This window comes from Equus asinus, chromosome 26, assembly GCF_041296235.1.
Source record: "Equus asinus isolate D_3611 breed Donkey chromosome 26, EquAss-T2T_v2, whole genome shotgun sequence".
NCBI classification, from domain to species: domain Eukaryota; kingdom Metazoa; phylum Chordata; class Mammalia; order Perissodactyla; family Equidae; genus Equus; species Equus asinus.
Genome location: NC_091815.1, coordinates 21,424,121 through 21,442,907, shown reverse-complemented (window position 1 = coordinate 21,442,907; position 18,787 = coordinate 21,424,121). Strand labels below are relative to the sequence as shown.

Genomic DNA, 18,787 nt, shown 5'->3' with positions numbered 1-18,787 from the left:
AGGTGGGAGAAGTTGAAGGATGGACCAGGATGAGGGCCTGGGGTCGGGGATGAGGGATGAAATTCTGGAAATATTTTGGAGATGGAGCTACTGGGCCTGCGCATTAGAAGGATGAGGGGTGGAAGGCCGTCTCCCAGCCCTGTTTAAGCCAGGTCGATTGTGGGCAGTTCAGGCCACAGCCAACCAGGTGTGACAACCAAGCCAGGATGATGGAGCCAGGAAGGCCTGGGCCGGCTCCAGGAGGCTTTTCCCAGGGAGGGAGAGGTTTCAAGAGGGTTGGAGGGGTCCATTGGCAGATCTATCCCCTAGACACTGCTACAGCCGTGTAGCATGGTGATTAAAAGCCCAGACTCTACAGCCAGGCAGCTGAGATTCAAGTCTTTGCCCCATCACCTACTTGTTGTGTGCCCTCGGGCAAGTGGTTTAACTTCTCTGGGCCTGGTAAGTGCTTATGAGAGTGTCTAGGAAATCCTTCCTCTGAGACATCCCTTATATAGGGCGAGCATGGAGAAGGGGCCAGGTGTGAGATCTCAGAGAGAGGAAGCACCTATCACCACCACACCCCTGAACCCCTGCCCTCACTGCCCTGGTTTGTAGGCCTGCGGGAAGGCTCTGTCACAGGGAGATGGACGAAAAGAACGGCGCCCGCTGTCCCATCCCTTTTTTTTTGCCCTTGTGCCTGCTTCATCTCTCTCCTGTCTCCACGTCTCACATCCTTCGTGGCCATCTCTTCTTCCTCTCCCCATCCTCCGTGTCTATCCCCTTCCCGTCGCTGCCTCCAGCCTTTTCATCAATGTGAGCAGCCTCCCAGTATCTCCGCCCCCGCGCCTGGTTGGGGGTAACACAGCGCATGCGCTGTCAGCGCCCCTCCCTCTCCAATCCCATCCCCCGTCGGCGTCTGGGCCTCGTCCCCTTCTCTCTGTCTCCCTCTCTTCTCCCGTCACTTTCCCCGACACTGACACCCATTACTCCTGTCTCCCCAGTCTCAGCTTTGGTCTCCAGCCCCGTTGGCCCGAGGTAAGATGGGTAGATGGGACGCCCGCGGAAAAGGGGAGGGGCGAAGCATCCTGCATCCCGAGATAAACAAACCCGGGGAGGGGGCGTCCTAGACTGAGGGGCCTGACGCGGGAGAAGAAGAATGGGGGGCTGGGCCTGGGGGGAGTGGTAGACAGTGGGCCCACATACGGCGTCCTCTGATGGGTAACGGGCGTCCATGGGATTGCCCAAATTCCAAAGCTGGGGGCGTGGGGCCCTGAGAGCTTTTAGGGGCTCAGATCTCGGAGCCTGTGGAGCGGCCTCTCTAGCTGACCTCTGCCTCCAGGATTTGCCTGAAGGCCGCCCCCAACTCTGCGTCCGCCCCCCGAGGCCCACCGAGGACCATGACTAAGACAGATCCCGCTCCAATGGCCCCGCCGCCCAGGGGGGAGGAGGAAGAAGAGGAGGAAGAGGATGAGCCCGTCCCCGAGGCCCCCAGCCCCACCCAAGAGCGCCGGCAGAAGCCTGTTGTGCACCCCTCGGCACCTGCCCCCCTCCCCAAGGACTACGGTAACCACCTTCCCCGCCCTGGAATCTGGCCTGGAGCCTTGGATGGCCAGGGAGGTTGGGCTGAGCTCTGCTAGTGGTGATGGTGGGAGGGTACTGGGGTATTTGAAGGTGGTCTGAGGCGTCTTGGCTGCTGAGCCCTTGGATTCTGCACTCCCTTTCTTTAATTCATTCATTCACCCATTGGAGAATGGAGTTGGAATAATCCTAATCTTTGATTTATGATGCATCATTCAATCATTTAGTCATTCAACAAACATTTGTTGAAAGACTGCTATGCACCTGGCTCTGTGCTAGGAGCTGGGGGAACAGCACGGAGCAAGACAGACCCAGTCTTTGCCCTGAGGGAACTCACAGACCTCAATAATGACCACACAAATCAGTATAAAACTATAGTATAAATATACAATTATAAGACGTGATGAGAATTGTGCTTGCCAAGAACGGGATGCTGCCAGAGCTCTTTCAGACATGATTTCTCTGAGGAGGTCGCATTTGAGGGACAGCTAATGAAGAGCTGGGGGTTAACCAGGGAAGGGTCAGAGGAAAGGGGTCCCAGGAGAGGTAACCCCATGAGTAAAGGCTCTGAGGCAGAAGGCTGTGGGGCTGAGGGTGGCCTCTTGGGGAAACGGAAAGTGTCTGATCATTCCCCAAGCAGTATTTATCCATTGCTGCTACTCAGGGACAAGCCTGATGCTGGGCAATAGAGATTTAGCAGTGAGCAGTCCAGGCATGAGCCCCGCTCTCAGGAGAGGAGAGCCTCAGTAAGTGAACAGATAAATACATCAGCTAAATTCAGAGGGATTGAGAGCTGTGAAAGAAAGAAAAGACGGACATATAAGAGAAAATGGCTAGAGGGCAGCAACTTGAGACAGAGTGGTCAGGGTGGGTCTTTCTGATGGGGTTGCATTTAGGTTGAGACTCAGAGCATGAGGAGGAATCAGCCATAGGAGAGCTGGAGAAAGAGAGTTCCAGGCAGAGAGCAGCAAGTGCAAAGGCCCTGAGGCAGGACTGAGCTTGGAACAGCAAGAAGCGCATGGAGCTGCACTTAGGGAGTGATTGAAATTGAGGTGAGAGGTTGGCAATGGCTAGATCTGGAAGGGCCTTAAAGGCCATAGTGAGGACTTTGGATATACTCTAAGTGTGATGGGGAGAGCAGTTGAGGGGGAGTTTAAAAGTAGAGGAGTGGTGGTCTGATTTATATATTTAAAAGCTCCCTCTGGCTACTGGGTAGAGAGGGTGGGGCTCAGCCAGAGTTGGATATATGAGGGGCTTTTAGAAGATATTGGCTGGGAATCCCCAGCAGCTGTGAGGTTCAGAAACTAGGTACCAGGTTCAGAGAGTAGGCATTGCCAGGATAGGGCAGGAGGGATGGCATCTGAGGATGCGTCACCCACTAGGGGTGGGTCAGAGAGGCTATAAGTTGACCTAAGGCTGATAGGAAAATGAGAAAGTTATCTGGGTGTCTGGGGCAGGGGATCTAGCCCAGGAAACAAGAAAATCTCCTTTGGAAATGCAGCTGGATGTGGCTTGGGCCTGTGGCCTGGTGGCAAGTCGGAGGGCCTGGGCTGCCTCCCCCTGCTTCCCGCACCCCCCCCCCCCCACCGCCCCTCTTGGAACAAGCCGGATTGGTCACAGAATGTGATGGAACCTGGAAATGTGGTCAGGAGAGAGGGAGGGCTAAGGCGGACTCCAAGAGGAAATCACGGATTTGCTTATTGAATTTGTACTTGAATTCAGCTGAGCTGGACCAAGCACCTGCTGCAGGCTGGGCCCTGGGGACCAAGGAGAGAACAAGGCAGGCTGGGAACAGGGCTTGCATCCTAGTGAGGGAGACGAGTGAGGAAGGAAGGAAGAGAGAGGAAAAAGAGGGAGGGAGGAATGAGTAAACGAGTTAAGTGGTGATGTACGCTGTGATTAAAGGAATGAAAAGGGTGGGAGATGGAGCCGGGCAAGGCGCTGATTTAGACAGAGCAATCTGGGGAGGCCTCTCTGAAGAGGTGACATTCCAGCAAAGACCTGTGAAGTCTTGAGAAGATCAGAGGGAAGACTGTCCCAGGCAAGAACAGCAAGTGCAAAGTCCCCGAGACAGGAATTTGCCTGGTGCGTTGGAAGGACAGAAGGAGAACAGTGTAGCTGGAGGGGACTGAGGGTGGGGGAGGGCAGAGAACAGACGAGGCCAGTTTGTGCAGGGCCTGTGGGCCGCGGGGCTCTGAGTGTGACGGGAGCCAGGGCAGGGTTCTGAGCCAGGGAGGGCTGTGACTGGGGTTTTAAAAGGAGCACACAGGCTGATTCCTGGAGACACCTCCTGTGCGGCACTTCCCTGGGCTCTGGATCATCCCGTCCTTCATTTACTCACTCATTCAACACACGCCCTGAGCTCCTGTAGCGTGCCAGGCCCTGTTTGGGCGCTGACGTCACTACACAGAACACTCACGAGTCTAGTGGGGGCAGATGGAAGTTCCTCTGGGCACCACCCCAGCTGGCCACAGGTTAGATCCTGCCCATGGATTTGATGTGGATTGCACAGTATTTGAAAAAATTTTCGAGGTTTTTCTTAAAAACTGGGATTTCTGGCTTTTAAATTTGTTTTACTCTGTCGATTTGCCCAAAGCGTGCCCAATATTCTGCCAGAGCAACAGTGGCTAGAGCAGGAGCAGCCCCGTGGGGGGCCCCACAACCCCGGGGCATGCAGACTGCGGATGCTGCCCTCCCTACCACACTTGGGTTTTAAGGGGTGGGGCTTGCTGTTCTATGGGAATTGCCTGATCTTCCAATCTTTCATGACACACTGGGCGTCCAGATTTTTATGTGAAACCTCCTGATTTTGAAACCTCATGTACAACACACAGAAGTTGCCTGTGGCCCATGTGCCCCCAGTTTGAGACCCTGCATTAGAAGGTCTTAAGGGCAAAGACCTGGAGCCCCCCTGCCTCAGGATGGAAGGAGGGTGCCAGCTTGCCTTGGGTGACCTTGGACCTCTCGCCACCCCAGCCTTCACCTTCTTCGACCCCAATGACCCGGCCTGCCAGGAGATTCTGTTTGACCCGCAGACCACCATCCCTGAGCTGTTCGCCATTGTGCGCCAGTGGGTGCCCCAAGTCCAGCACAAGATCGATGTCATCGGCAATGAGGTGAGAACACCAGAAGCCAGGCAGGGAGAGGCGGGGGTCCCTCCCACGTTTGGGTAACCTTCCCTGGACTCCTGGTCCTCCCAGATTCTGCGTCGAGGCTGCCATGTGAATGATCGGGACGGGCTGACCGACATGACACTGCTCCATTATGCGTGCAAGGCTGGGGCCCACGGAGTCGGTGAGGGCCTGAACCCCCCCAAACCATGAGCCCCAAAACCCGGGCCCCAGACCCAACACCCTCATTACCACCCAGAACCCCAGCCTGCAGACCTCCACCCTGACCCCTCAGCCTGAGACCCCAAGTACAGTCCCTAAGGCGCTGGGCCCACGCTCTGGAGGAGGGGATGCAAGCTGACCGGGGCTGTCGCGCAGGGGACCCGGCGGCGGCTGTGCGCCTCTCTCAGCAGCTGCTGGCCCTGGGCGCCGACGTGACCCTGCGCAGCCGCTGGACCAACATGAACGCGCTTCACTACGCCGCCTACTTCGACGTGCCCGACCTGGTGCGCGTGCTGCTGAAGGGCGCGCGACCCCGAGGTGAGGGGAGGGTCCCGGCTGGGAGGGGCGGGACCAAAGCCAGGGAGGAGGGCTGGAAGCCAAAGGTGGGTGCCCAGGGTGTGGGGGGAGGGGAGGAGACGTGGAGGGAAGAAGGTGGGAGGCCGAGAGATGGGGCCCAACTGAGGCCTGGCTGGGAGGGAAGGGGGGACCAGGATCCGAGGAGACAGTGGGAGGCTGGAGGCAGGAAGTGTGGGAGATGGGGCTCCGTGGTCCACAACCGCAGGACAGGGCAGGACCTGGTCGGGAGGGGCGTGGCCGAGAAGGCGGGGTAGGGCGGCGCTCTACAGCAGAGGTTGCCTGTGGTTGAGAGATGGGGGCTGGAAGGCAGAGGGAGGGCGGGTGCCGAGGACGCTCATCCGGAGCCCTCCTCTCCCCACTTCCCAGTGGTGAACTCCACATGCAGTGACTTCAACCACGGCTCAGCCCTGCACATCGCTGCCTCCAACCTTTGCCTGGGAGCCGCCAAATGTTTGCTGGAGCACGGCGCCAACCCGGCCCTGCGGGTACTGCCACCCTGGCCCAGTGCCCATCATCTTCCTTCTCCCTGCTCCCCTCCCCACTTCCCGCCAGCAGGCCTCTGCAGAGGATGGGAGGAGGGGGCAGAACCACTTGCGTTTCTGAAAGCTCTCAAAATATTACAAAAATCATCTGTATGTTCAACAAATGAAATGATAGCTGACATTTAGCATTCATGATATGTCAGGTGACTCTATTATGAGCCCTGTTTTATAGTGGGGAAAGAGAGTAAGTGATTTGTCCGGGGTCACCCAGCAAGGAATATCTTCTTTCAATCCTGGCTGACCCCATGACTGTGGGTAGACAGCATTTCGGGATGATGAAGAAAGTCAAGCTGAGACCCTTGGCAAATGAGAGGGTTGGGCCCCCATAAGCCCTCAGTGTGATCTTTGATTGCCCACCCATCCATTTCCAGGTCCCATCCCCAAGATGAATTACTCTGCAGCATCCCAGGCACACATATCCTGGGGAGACATGGCCTGTGGCCCTGAGGCCCTGCCTCTCCTCACTACCCACTGGCCCAGTTGGACCCCTGTCCCAGTACCACAGGAGCCCATTTTCAATGTTCATCCCTCACATGGTCCCATTCCGGGCTTGGGGTCTCTGGGGGCGTGGCTCCCTGAAGGCATGGTCTACAGCACTGAAGGGTGACCTTCATTCCCTATTGGCCCCACCCCAGTCCCACCTCAGCATGAGGTCTCAGGGGTGGACTTCCCTGGGGACGAGGTCTGCACTTTAATGCCCCAGCCCTTCTTATTCCATTGGCCCAGGGTATGAGCTAGTCCCACCTCTGCTTCACCAAGATCCTGGGTCTCTGGGGGCATGGGCTCCGTGGGGGCATAGCCTGCACCACTGAGTCCTTGCCCTCTCTCTTCCCATTGGCTCCCAGAACCGAAAGGGACAGGTGCCGGCAGAGGTGGTTCCAGACCCCATGGACATGTCCCTGGACAAAGCAGAGGCAGCGCTGGTGGCCAAGGAGCTGCGAACGTTACTGGAGGAGGCTGTGCCACTCTCCTGTGCCCTCCCCAAGGTCACACTGCCCAACTATGACAATGTCCCAGGCAATCTCATGCTTAGCGCACTGGGCCTGCGCCTGGGAGACCGCGTGCTGCTGGATGGCCAGAAGGTCAGGGACTAGGGGGGAGGCCGGGGGGGGACTCATCCTTCATCCCTCAGAGCTGGTCCTTGGGCAGAGTGCAGACTCACCCCTTTGTCTGCCCACCCTCCCAGTCATTCACACAGTATTTATTTCATCTAACAGTCGTCCTGTGAGTGCCTCCTTTGTGCCGCACCCTCTTGGTCTGGGGCGGGGTGGGGAGACAGATCCATCACCTGTCAGTGACAGCCCAGAGCAGTCCTGGCTATCATGGGGAAGCAGAAGCAGAGCAATCAGTGCAGCTCTGCCCCATTTGCATCCCCCTTGGCCTCGTGGTCCCCAGTCAGGGCTCACGTCTGCACCCAGAGTGGTTAGTACTTTGGGAAAAAAGTATAGGTCAGAGCGATCGGGGGTGTGATGGGGTATGCCCCCACTTGAAGATGAGGAGGAGCCAGGAGAAGAAAGGGAGAAATGGTCTCAAGTAAGGGGAGCAGGTCAAAGGCCCAGAGGGCAGAGAGAATCCTCATTCCTCCAGGCCTTCCAACTTTGATTCACTTATCTGGTGGCTCAGGCTCCATACTGGACCCAGTCCATCCTTGGGGGTAAAGGTCTGTGTCAGCCTTGGCCCGGCTCTCACGGAGTTCCGTTTCTAATGAAGGAGAGACAATAAAGCAAACCCATAGTCAAGATAATTTCTGGTAGCAACAAGGGCTTTGACAACCATTAAATGCTTAGATTTAGTAAATTGTCTCTGACTGAGGGCAGAGATAATTTTAGCTGAGGTGTTTCAAGAAGGCTTCTCTGAGGAGGTGATGTCTGAGCTGACATGGGAAGGAGCTCACCCTGCAAAAATATGGAGACAGAGGAAACAGCAGGTACAGAGGCCCAGAGGAGGGAAGGGGTATGTGACTGGAGGGTGAGGTGGAGAGGTCAGCAGGGGCTGGATCACACCAGACCTGCAGGCCACTGGAAGGAATTTGGATTTTGTTTGTTGTACTGTCAGAAGCCATAAAAGCCACATTTTGTTTCCTAATCAAGAGTTTTGCATGCATCAGCCTCATCTGGAAAGCTTTCTGTACATGATGTAATCATATCCCTGTGACAGTTCTGAAAGCAGGATGGATTGGCCCTCCCCATTTGACAGCCCAGAAGACTGTAAGAGGCTCAGAGAGGTGAAACCCTTTTTCTGAAGACGTGTGATCACAATCTCTGCCCCTTAGAGAGGCAGCACAGCACAATGGTTATGAGCTCAGGGAGTCCTCAGGCAAATCTCAGCTTTGTCACTTACCGGCTGTGGGGCCTGGGCCCAGTGATTCCAGCTCTCTGGGCATCAGTTTCTTCATCTATAAAATGGAGCAAATAACAGTACCCATCTCAGGGGGTTGTATGAGGTTTAAGTTGGTTAAAATGTGTACAGCGCTTTGAACAGGGCCTGGTGCCTCCTAAGCACTCTTTGTGGGCCAGGCACCGATGTCCACACCCCCCCCTGACGTGGGCATGATTAATTAGCCCATTGACAGACAAGGAACTGAGGCTCAGAGAGTGAAGGAGCCTCACACAGTGATGATAACCACACCCACTGCAGCTAGGCAACTTTACATATATTAAAAATGTTTCAATCAGACAACCAACCTATGCAGTGGATTGTTACCCCATTTTCCAGAGGAAACTGAGGCCCAGGAAGTCCCTTGACGAAAGTTACCGGATGATAATACTCAGCACTTACTGCCTTACTCAGCACCAGGCCCTGTTCTGAGGGCTTTCACTTCTTTATAACAGCCTGTCCATTAGACCTTTCTGAGATGATGGAAATGTTCTGTGTCTGCGCTGTCCAGTGAAGTAGCCACAGGCCACATGTGGCTATTAAGTACTTGAAATGTGGCTAGTGCAACTGGGGAAATGAAATTTTAATTTAATTTTAATTAATTTAAATTGAAATTGTCATATGTGTCTAGTGGCTATTTACTGCATTGGACAGGGCAGCTCTGTAACAATCCTATAAGGTGGGTGCGATTTCTGTTCCCATTACACAGATGAGGCCATTGAGGCACAGTGAGGTTAAGTCATACAGCCAGTAAATGGACAAGTCCGAGCTGGGAGTTGAGCCTGGGGGTCCCTCATCCACCCCACCACGCTCATGTGTGCCAGTGATCTATTGTGGCCTCCCAGGGGCCCCTCAAGCCATATCCTCTCTTGTTTCCTCAGACGGGCACGCTGCGGTTCTGCGGGACCACGGAGTTCGCCAGTGGCCAGTGGGTGGGCGTGGAGCTGGATGAACCTGAGGGCAAGAATGATGGCAGTGTTGGGGGTGTCCGGTACTTCATCTGCCCTCCCAAGCAGGGTCAGTCCCACCCGGGGCCCAGAGGGGAGGTGGTGGGGTCCACTCAGTCATTGTGATGCTGCTGATTGGTTAATGGGGATTGGGGGATGATGGTGGGTCAGGGAGCAAAGGCTTGGACAACTCCAGCCCAGGCTCTTCCCCGCAGGTCTCTTTGCCTCTGTGTCCAAGATCTCCAAGGCAGTGGACGCACCCCCCTCGTCGGTCACCTCCACACCTCGGACTCCCCGGATGGACTTCTCCCGTGTCACTGGCAAAGGCCGCAGGGAACACAAAGGTCAGAGGGGGAGACCTAGGGGTGAGGAGAACCAGTCTTGAAGATATTCTGTGGGGAGCCCAGCTTCTGTGACTCAGTTTCTCCTCAGGCCCAAACTCTTGTTTTAGAGTTCCTGAGTTCTTTGAGTTTCTGACTTTTGTGACTCAGTTTTTCCTTTGGCCCAAATATCCTCAACTTTGAGAAAGGATTTTAGGGTTCTCCAGGTTCTTGACTCAGTTTCCCCTCAGGCCTAAAGTGTCCCCCCGCCCAGTTCTCTGGCAGCAAGGATTGTTTCCTTTCAATCCCAAGGACACCCCCCTCACCCACCCAGTTCTGGGGAAGGCTCTGGAATTCTTCTGATTGGAGCCAGGACACAGTTTCTACCTTGGGGCTTTCTGGGTGGCATGGGGGCCCCAGCCCCATGCCCTGTACCCTCCACCCCCAGCCAAGAAGAAGCCCTCGTCATCCCCATCTCTGGGCAGCCTGCAGCAGCGCGAGGGGGCCAAGGCTGAGGTCGGAGACCAAGTCCTTGTCGCGGGCCAGAAGCAAGGCATTGTGCGCTTCTACGGGAAGACAGACTTCGCCCCAGGTGAGGACGGGGATCTGGGCGGTGGTGGGGGGAGGGCCCCAAGGCATCCTGACACCTGCCTGCTGCAGGTTACTGGTATGGCATCGAGCTAGACCAGCCCACGGGCAAGCATGACGGCTCTGTCTTTGGCGTCCGGTACTTCACCTGCCCCCCAAGGCATGGAGTCTTTGCGCCAGCATCCCGAATTCAGAGGTGAGCCCAAACTCTGACCCCAGCCCAGGGCACCACCCAGAACCCTAGTCCCCCCTCAGATGTCTCCTCCTCTTGGACCAGCAGGACAGTGTGGATACCCACCCATGCCCTAGCTCTTTCTGCCTGGGGCCCCTGGGGCTCAGCCCCGTCAGACCCTGGACTCTTGTGGCTCTGATTCCTCCCACTCCTTGTGTCTCCCCAGGATTGGTGGATCCACTGACCCCCCTGGGGACAACGTCGGAGCCAAAAAAGTGCATCAAGTGACAAGTGAGTTGGGGACTGAAGTGTGGGGTCTGGGTCATGGGTTCTCTGGTATATGCTGGTGACAGAATCTCCAGTATTTAACTGGGGACACATAATCCAGGAAAATGATGAGACAGGATCCCAAAGAGGACAGGTGCTATAGGGTATAGAGGTGTTAGCCACAAGGCCCTGGGCAGGCACTGGGGACATGGGTAGGTGTTGGGGGACACAGGGAATATTATTGATAAGAGGTCCAGGTGGATATTGAGAATGTGGGGTCCAGCTGGGTATTGGGAATGTGGATAAGTATTAATGGCAAGGAGTCTGGGTGGGTCTTGAGGGCACAGGTGGGTCTGTCATCCCCTCACCTGAGACCTTTCCCTCCCCTTCAGTGACGCAGCCCAAACGCACCTTCACGACAGTCCGGACCCCAAAGGACATCGCATCAGAGAACTCCATCTCCAGGTGTGTAGCAACCCCTGGCCCCCTCTCCTCTGGGATGTTCAGGGAGAGGCAGCCACAAAGCCGTTGGACGTGGGTCTGGAGCTCTGGGTGGGGCTGGAAAAAGAGGTTAGGAAAATTTGTGACTAGTCAGCTTACCCAGAAACAGTCTTCAGGGAGTGAGGCCCCACACTGAATTCTGGTGACTTCAACTTGTAAGGGGCAGGTAGAGGGGGCAGAACACCCTCCACTCCGCAGGAGCCTGCGAAGGCACAGCCGGGGAGCCAGAGGCAGACTCCAGAAAGGCCGAGTCCCAGCCACGCGGGGAAGAGCTGGGGGGTGGGTCCCCACGTCCCCCGCCCCGCATCAGGGTGTGACACGGTTCTCCATTGCAGGCTGCTCTTCTGCTGCTGGTTTCCCTGGATGCTGAGGGCGGAGATGCAGTCTTAGAGGCCCTGGACACCCAACAAAGAGACACAGAGCCCCCTCTAGCGTCTCCTGACACAAGGAGCCCCCCAAGTCACCCTGAGATAGAGATTCCCAGTAACACGTCCAGAATAGAGATCCCCATTAGCCAGCCCTCAATCACTGAGGCCCCATTATTAACAGATTCCCTCATAACCCCCCAACTACAGACCCCGTGTTACCCAGAAAGAGATTCCCTGCGTGTAGCACCTTTGGGCTAGTCCCTGTCCCCAACCCCTCAGAGCAGAGCCCCCGATTAACAGATTTCCACTTCACCCCAAATGATGGTGACCTTCTCCATATAATGCTTTACAGCAGAACATTCCTGAGTCACTCATCACTGGATCAGAGCCCTCCCCCATTAACAAAGACCACCCCCCAATCAAGTCTCCTTGAAATAAACACAGGTCACACCTCCAGAGTAAGAGTAACAGACCTTCCTGTCGCTATCCCACATTTAACATCAGTCCCCTCAAGATGTTGTGACTCCCATGGTCACCCCAAAACCCTTACACTGAAATCAGAGACCCCCTCCATTAACAAAGGCCCCTGCTCTTACCCCTCAAGAAGAGACTCACATTAACCAGCCCACTGTCACCCCCAATTTACAGACACCAAAACAGTCCTGGAAGTGCTAATTACAGGACCCCTAAGTCTTCCTACCCTCTGCACCCTCAAGAAACCCCCAGTGCCTTGTATGAAGCCCACCCCACATGGCCTACAGCCCCTGTGCTGGCCAGGTTCCCAGAAAATTCTCTATTTTTTAAGTAATGACTTCCCCCTTTGGGGGACCCCAAAATTTGGAGGCCCCATTCTGAGATTCTGGGGATCACAAACCCCAGAGTATATGTCCCAAACTACCCTGTGCCCCCAAGTCCTATAGCCCCTAGAAGACCCCAAGGCCCTAACTCCCAGGACCCCAAAATCACAGAATCCCCAAATCCCCAGGGAATCCCAAATTTAAAAATCCAATCCCAACCCCCCTGGAAACCCCAGTCACGGAGGCCCCTGTGCCTGGGATGGAGGAGACTGCAGTCAGGATATGCATCCCGGGCTCCCAGGGCACCTCAAGCCCTACTCATAGGCACCAGGAGACCCCAAACAGGAATTCTCACCCCTGGAAACCTGAGGACTTAAATGCTCCGACTCCGTGGGTCTCAAGACACCCAAATTCCAAGAGCCCCTGCCCCAAGGGAACCTCAAATCCTAAAGCCTCCATATCTAATACATGAAGGGCCCCAAGGCCTTGAGGGGACCCCAAATCCGGGAGCCCCCATTTCAATCTACGTTCCGGTCATAGGTCCAAAACACCAAATCTGAGTCACTGGCCCCAAAGGACCTCAGCATCAGGCCAGAGCAACAGCCTGAGGGAGACCCTGAAGGCCCAGGGAGTCCAGGGCGGACCTGGGGCCCTGACCACCAAGGACAGCTCACGACTGCCCCTTCACTGCATGTCCCCAAACTCAGCATGACCCCTGCCCCCTTCAATAAAGACGTTTCTATGGCTTCTCTGTGTCGGGTCAGTGTTTGGGGAGTTAGGCCCTGCCTCTGTCCCCTTGCTGGGGGGAGATGGGAGAGGAAGTCCTTCAATCTCGCCTCCCTGCGGCATGGGCATAGGACGATCTAGCCTGGGGGAGGTCCCTTCTTACAGTCTCCTTTCCTTCCCGCGGCGGCCACGGCTGCCCCTCCCATCTGGGCCCACTCCGCAGTGTGGACAGGTTCGGTTTTGGAGTTCTGATTGGTCGGTGCCGGACGAAGACCCGTCTCCGCAGGGTCCCCAATGGCTTAGAGGCCAGGAGGCGCAGCCTATCGCTGAACGAGGGTGAGGGGGCGGGGCAGTACTGAGTGAGGGCGCCGATTGGGTGGAAGGCGGACCCTCATGGCCTTTGAGAGTTCCCATTGGTCTGAGGGCTTCTGCGTCAGACACGTGGGGCGGAAGTGGCTGGGAAGGGAATGGGGGTGTTGAATTTGGATGTTGGAGGGGACACTGGTGGACGGTCAGTTTTGGGGGTGGCGGAGGGCGGAGCTAGGGCTCAGAGAGGGCTGAGAGTGGGGATCTGAGGAAGCTCAGAGTGTGGGGTCCTAGAAGACTCAGAGCGGGGGCTCTAAGAGGTTCAGGGAGGGAAGAACATTTGAGAGAAGTCAGGCTCAGAGCTGAAGGTCCAAGGGTGCTGCAGTGAAGGGGCGCTGAGGAAGGTGAAGTCTGAGGGGTCCAGAATAGGGGGATCCGACGAGACTGAGAGTGGACGCGTGTGAGGAGACTCATCCGATTGGTGGCACAAGGGTGCTCAGAATTGGGTATCTGAAAGGGCTAGAGGAAGGTCCATGGGGACCCTGAATGTTGGTGTAGAGCCAGTCTCATGGTTGCAAGTCTGAAGTTGTCAGGATGGGGTCTCAAATTAAGGTGTTTAAAGGGGCTGCGGGATGCAGCCCTGGAGGCTATGTGTGGAGCTCTTGAGAAAGGCTCCCAGTGAGGTCAGAGGATGCCCTCTGTGAGAGGCTTGAGAGGGCAAATATGTGTACTTTGATGGGCCCTTAGTGGATGGATTTTGGGGGAGTGTTCTGGGTGCTCACTGTCCTGGGTGTCCTGGAAGGAGCCTGGGGACTCACTGGGTGGCTTTGATCAAGATGCCAAGGACTCAGATTTTAGAAACGAAGTGAGTTTCACTACAGGGCTGAGGTGAGGCCCTGGCCTGCGATAGAGCAGAATGTGGGGTCATAGCCTGAGGGTGGGAGGCTTGGTGACTTCAGCGTGTCCTCCCCTCCCCACAGGACTGGGTGCATGGAGTTGGTGTCGATGGAGGATCAGGACGCCAGGGTCCCAGCCCTGGAACCATTCAGGGTGGAGCAGGTTGTCAGGATGGGGGGTGCAGAGGGTGAAGGTGGGGACTAGATGGTGGGAGATAGAGTGGCTGACTCCTGGGTTTGTGGGCTGGGGCTGCTCCCTCCTTCCAAATTCATTCTTACCCTCAGGGTCCAGCCCCACCCTCGCTTGGGGACTTCCTACCCCCAAAATGGGCATTTGTCCCTCGATTTCAGGCCCTGGCCTGTCTGGGGACATCCTAAGCCTTGCTCCACAGGGAGGGGCTGCTCAGCAATGCTAGGGCCCCTGTGTAGGTCCGAGGGCCATACCTTCAGGGGGATCTTTCTATCCTAGGCACCACCTGTAATCTACTATGTCCCTGACTTCATCTCCAAGGACGAGGAGGAGTATTTGCTTCGACAGGTGACCCCAGTGCCCTCTGGTCTGTCCTCCCCCTCTTCCCAGATCCCTCCCCAACCTCAGGTCCTATGTGAGAGCCCCCAAGGCGACAGTGAAGATCCTGGCAGCACCCATCCCTCTCCTTCCCTATTCCTGTCTCAGGACCTGCTGAGGTCTGTCAGAAAGAGCTTTTCCCAGGAGGTTTAGGGGAAATCAAACTGATTCTTAGAAAGAAGGAGCAGACTCCCTGTGCTGAGATGGCCCAGTCCAGCCTCCCAAATGAGGATGTTATTAAGATCAGATTTCTTGTGCTCGAAGAGCGCAGTGTAACCCCAGAGCCTCAGAAACAAGGAAGTTAGAGAGCTCATCCTCTCTGTGCTGAGATAGCCCAATCCTGCTATCTTGGAGAAAAGGAGGTTATAAAGATAGGCAGAGATAGCCTAGTTCAGGCCCTTGCGATTTGGGAAATGAAGAATTTGCAGTGCTCAGATTTCTGTGCCGAGATAGCCCAGGCATCAGAATGTTACAGAGTAAGCTTTTCCCTCTGCTGAGGTAGCTCAGCATAGACCCAGAGTCCTGGGAACAAAGAACCAAGCACAGACCACCTGTGCTGAGATAGCACAGTCTGCATTCTTTTTTTTTTTTTTTTAAGATTTTTTTTTAAATTTTTCCTTTTTCTCCCAAAGCCCTCTGGTACATAGTTGTGTATTTTTAGTTGTGGGTCCTTCTAGTTGTGTCATGTGGGATGCCGCCTCAGCGTGGCTTGATGAGTGGTGCTATGTCCATGCCCAGGATTCGAACTGGTGAAACCCTGGGCCGCCGAAGCAGAGCACGCGAACTTAACCACTCAGCCACGGGGCCGGCCCCCTGCATTCTATTTTTAAGCTTTGGGGAAAGAAGAATTTACAAAGCTTAGAGTCCTTGCACTGGCATAGCCCTTCGCAGCCCCAGAGCCTTAGTTATAGAGCACAGATCTTCCTTTAGCTATCCCAACTAGTCCTGTCTAGTTCTAGTTCCAGGAATAAGTTAGCTACAGAACACAGTCCCTTGTGCTGAGATAGCTCATTCCAGCCCCATAACCATGAAGGGAATGAGGAGATTATTGAGTATAGACTTCTTGGAGATTGCCCATTCTAGACCCTTGGGATCTTGGCACTGGAGAATTTTCAAAATACTCTCTTTGCTATGCTGAGATAGCCCAGCTTAGCACATTCCCTCCTCCAGGTAATAGGAACAAGGAAGTTCCAGAAGTCAGACTGTGCTGAGATAGCCCAGAAATCAGGAAATTATAGAGTCCAGACTATTTGCTGGGCTGAAAGAGCCCAGCCCAGCCCAGAGCTGTGAGTAGATTCAGACCATGATTGTGTAGCCCTGGATCCTTTCCTTTGCCCTGGTAGACACAGGTGGGCTTTGGGGCCAGAGGCCTCCACAGAGGAGAGGGAAAATGACAGAATCCTGGGGACTCTGTGTCCCAGAGAATGATCCCAGACACTGAGATGACCCATTTCCACCCCAAGTCAAGACCCGTATGTTGGGCTGGATGGGAGAATCAGAGAGGGTGGTCCTGAAAAAGGGGTGATCCCCTCCCTATCTCCCAGGTCTTCAATGCCCCAAAGCCTAAGTGGACCCAGCTCTCCGGGAGGAAGTTACAGAACTGGGGTAAGTGTCCCTGCCTGGGGGCATGGGTGATTTGGGGGTGTGGGCTGGGGCTGGCGGCTCAGGTTGGGTAGGCTCAAGACATTGGGGGGTCCTTGAGGGTTCAAGAGGTCCCAAGGGCCAGGAGGATTCTGAGAGGTCAGTGGAGGTCCTGAGAGGTTAGGGATTTCCTGATGAGTGGGGAGGAGGGTTGTCTCTTGAAGGGTCCAGGGGTTTGGAGAAGTCAAGAAACCTTTGAAGGGTTGGATGGTGGTCTCCAAAGAGTCAGGGGTCCCTGAGGGGGTCAGAGTGCTACCAACCACTGGGATATCCCTAATGGGGGCTCCAGGTGCCAGGGCTCCTTGCTTGGGTGCCCTCAGGACCTCATTGTCCTCCCCCAGGTGGGCTCCCCCATCCCCGGGGGATGGTTCCTGAGCGGCTGCCCCTGTGGCTCCAGCGCTACGTGGACAAAGTGTCTGATCTCAGCCTTTTTGGGGGTCTCCCAGCCAACCACGTCCTTGTGAACCAGTATCTGCCTGGGGAGGGCATCATGGTAACCACACACCCTCACCCTGACCCCCAGACCTCTGATCCACCATGGGGCAGGGCATCATGTTGACCTACCTCCATTCTCATTAAGCAGCCGCATACCCCAACCAGGCATTCACCTCCCTGTCCCCAGCTGGGGAGCCCCCCTTGAACTCCAGAGGGTGGGGGGTGTGGACTCCTGCCCTGTCCAGCCCTGGTGCCCACTCCCCAGCCCCACGAGGACGGGCCACTGTACTACCCGACTGTCAGCACCATCAGCCTGGGCTCCCACACCATGCTGGATCTCTACGAGCCGCGGCAGCCAAAGGATGATGACCCTACAGAGCAGGTGGGCCCTGAGACACTGCCCCAGTCACTCGTGGGCACTCTGACATCCCACATCCTCCAAGAGGCCCCAGTCCCACTGGGCTGATACCCTCCCAGACACCTTCCCCTGTCCCCTCATGGAGTGCACTCACATCCTCCCAGACACCTGACCCATCTACTTGCAGAATGCCCTAGAAACCTGATGTCCACAGACACCCTAATAACCCCCCCCATGCTGAATGGATGCCCCGACACCCTACAAATCTGCTGGCCCCACACGTTCAGATTGCTCCAGTAGCCCAAGGTCTTCATACCCCATGCAGGGCTCCCCAGTGTTCCAGAGGACACTGATATCCTCAGATACCCCAACACCATTCACTCATGGGTGGCCCTGACATCCTCCCAACATCCTGGCTCTCCCTGCCCACTGCACAGGGCACCCCGAGACTGACCTCCTCCCTGCCACTCCAATAATGTGATCTGCCATGTGGGACACCCCCAGATTCTCCTTGGCACCTCAACCCATGACTTGCTGCTCAAGGACCCCACAGATCTCCTGTGTCCCGTCTCTGACAGTTGCTCACGACAGCAGCTTCCCTGACCTCTTTCTCCGGGTGATGCATTTCTGATACCCCAGTGTCCACAGAGACTGCCCTGGACACTCCCCAGATGCTCCGTAGGGCTTCCCTTTTTAGCCCTGCTGCTCCTGGATACTCTGACACCCTCCCCATACTGCGCCGGTGCCCTCGAACATCCTGATGTCCCCAGATACTCCCAGACCGCACCCCCCCATCTCTGCCTCACTATCTCCCTGCCTGGCCGCTGACCCTCAGTTGCACCTCCCCCCTCCCCTTCCCCGTAGCCCTGGCCCTGGGACCCAGGGGATTTACACTTCAACCTCTCCATCCCTGGGAGCACGCTTGCCCCTCAGCCTTTGCCTCTGGGAACTCGACCCTCGTCCCCTGGCCCCCAATGTCTGCGGACCTCTCGCCTGTCCCCCGACTTCTGGGGACTGGCTGACCGTCGACCTGCCCCGCAGCCCCGGCCCCCACCCCGGCCGGCCACCTCGCTGCTGCTCGAACCGCGCAGCCTCCTGGTGCTCCGTGGCACCGCCTACACGCGCCTCCTCCACGGCATCGCAGCCGCCTGCGTAGACGCACTCGACGCTGCCTCCCTGCCTCCCAACGCGGCCGCCTGCCCGTCTGCGCGGCCCGGAGCCCGCCTGGTCCGCGGCACCCGCGTCTCGCTGACCATCCGCCGCGTGCCCCGCGTGCTGCGCACCGGCCTCCTGCTCAGCAAGTGACGCCGGGCCCCGGGACCCGCTCCGACTTCGGACGGCTGCGTCCCTGTGACCTTGGAACCCTGGGGCAGAGGCAGCTCTCCTGGGTTATTTCCCCAGTAACTATGGGAACCACAGGAAAAGGCCCCATTCCAAATAAAACAAAACAAAACATCTTTCTTTGGGTTTAGATTTCTCGGAGGTGGGGACCAGATGCTTGGGTTCCCGAGGGGCAATGCATCTGGGACCTTAGATGGATGGTGGGGCCCCTGGGGTCAGATGAATGGGTCACTGGGTGGGGCAGAATCCGGGTCTCTGGTGTGTGGGGGGGTTATATCTGGAACCCTTTCGCGGTGCGGGGAGGGCTAGGGTGAGCCTGGAAGGTTCGCAGCTACTGGTCTGCTAGGGAGGAAGGAGTTAAGTGGTGCCTCTGTCACCTGAGCTGGGAG

General features: G+C 56.3%; 2 protein-coding genes across 9 annotated transcripts; both read left to right on the top strand.

Annotated features, from left to right (window-relative positions):
• Positions 1 to 749: 749 nt before the first annotated feature.
• On the top strand, positions 750 to 12,873 carry CLIP3 (CAP-Gly domain containing linker protein 3). The gene is made up of 14 exons (XM_014838302.3): positions 750 to 1,017; positions 1,322 to 1,545; positions 4,537 to 4,676; positions 4,761 to 4,854; positions 5,049 to 5,210; positions 5,616 to 5,734; positions 6,637 to 6,873; positions 9,049 to 9,184; positions 9,330 to 9,458; positions 9,883 to 10,026; positions 10,095 to 10,218; positions 10,421 to 10,485; positions 10,854 to 10,926; positions 11,298 to 12,873. Exons 1-14 carry the CDS (start codon positions 851 to 853, stop codon positions 11,350 to 11,352), a joined length of 1,869 nt encoding a protein of 622 aa, XP_014693788.3. The 5' UTR covers positions 750 to 850; the 3' UTR covers positions 11,353 to 12,873.
• Positions 12,874 to 13,265: 392 nt separating this feature from the next.
• On the top strand, positions 13,266 to 18,514 carry ALKBH6 (alkB homolog 6). 8 transcript variants are annotated; one of them, XM_044759487.2, is made up of 7 exons: positions 13,287 to 13,364; positions 14,140 to 14,218; positions 14,525 to 14,593; positions 16,168 to 16,228; positions 16,606 to 16,757; positions 16,965 to 17,081; positions 18,099 to 18,514. In XM_044759487.2, exons 1-7 carry the CDS (start codon positions 13,321 to 13,323, stop codon positions 18,360 to 18,362), a joined length of 786 nt encoding a protein of 261 aa, XP_044615422.1. In that variant the 5' UTR covers positions 13,287 to 13,320; the 3' UTR covers positions 18,363 to 18,514. The 8 variants fall into 8 exon arrangements, with proteins under 8 accessions (XP_044615426.1, XP_044615422.1, XP_044615424.1 ...); XM_044759489.2 differs by having other exon boundaries at positions 13,308 to 14,024; XM_044759492.2 differs by having other exon boundaries at positions 13,318 to 13,364; positions 14,525 to 14,612.
• Positions 18,515 to 18,787: the final 273 nt, after the last annotated feature.

Coding starts and splice junctions, on each gene's coding strand:
- CLIP3 (XM_014838302.3), top strand. CDS start 851: ATGCGCTGTCAGCGCCCCTCCCTCTCCAATCCCATCCCCCGTCGGCGT. Junction 1,546..4,536: donor CCCCCTCCCCAAGGACTACG/GTAACCACCTTC, acceptor TCGCCACCCCAG/CCTTCACCTTCTTCGACCCC. Junction 4,677..4,760: donor TCGATGTCATCGGCAATGAG/GTGAGAACACCA, acceptor TGGTCCTCCCAG/ATTCTGCGTCGAGGCTGCCA.
- ALKBH6 (XM_044759487.2), top strand. CDS start 13,321: ATGGGGGTGTTGAATTTGGATGTTGGAGGGGACACTGGTGGACG. Junction 13,365..14,139: donor GGAGGGGACACTGGTGGACG/GTCAGTTTTGGG, acceptor CCCTCCCCACAG/GACTGGGTGCATGGAGTTGG. Junction 17,082..18,098: donor ATGATGACCCTACAGAGCAG/GTGGGCCCTGAG, acceptor CCTGCCCCGCAG/CCCCGGCCCCCACCCCGGCC.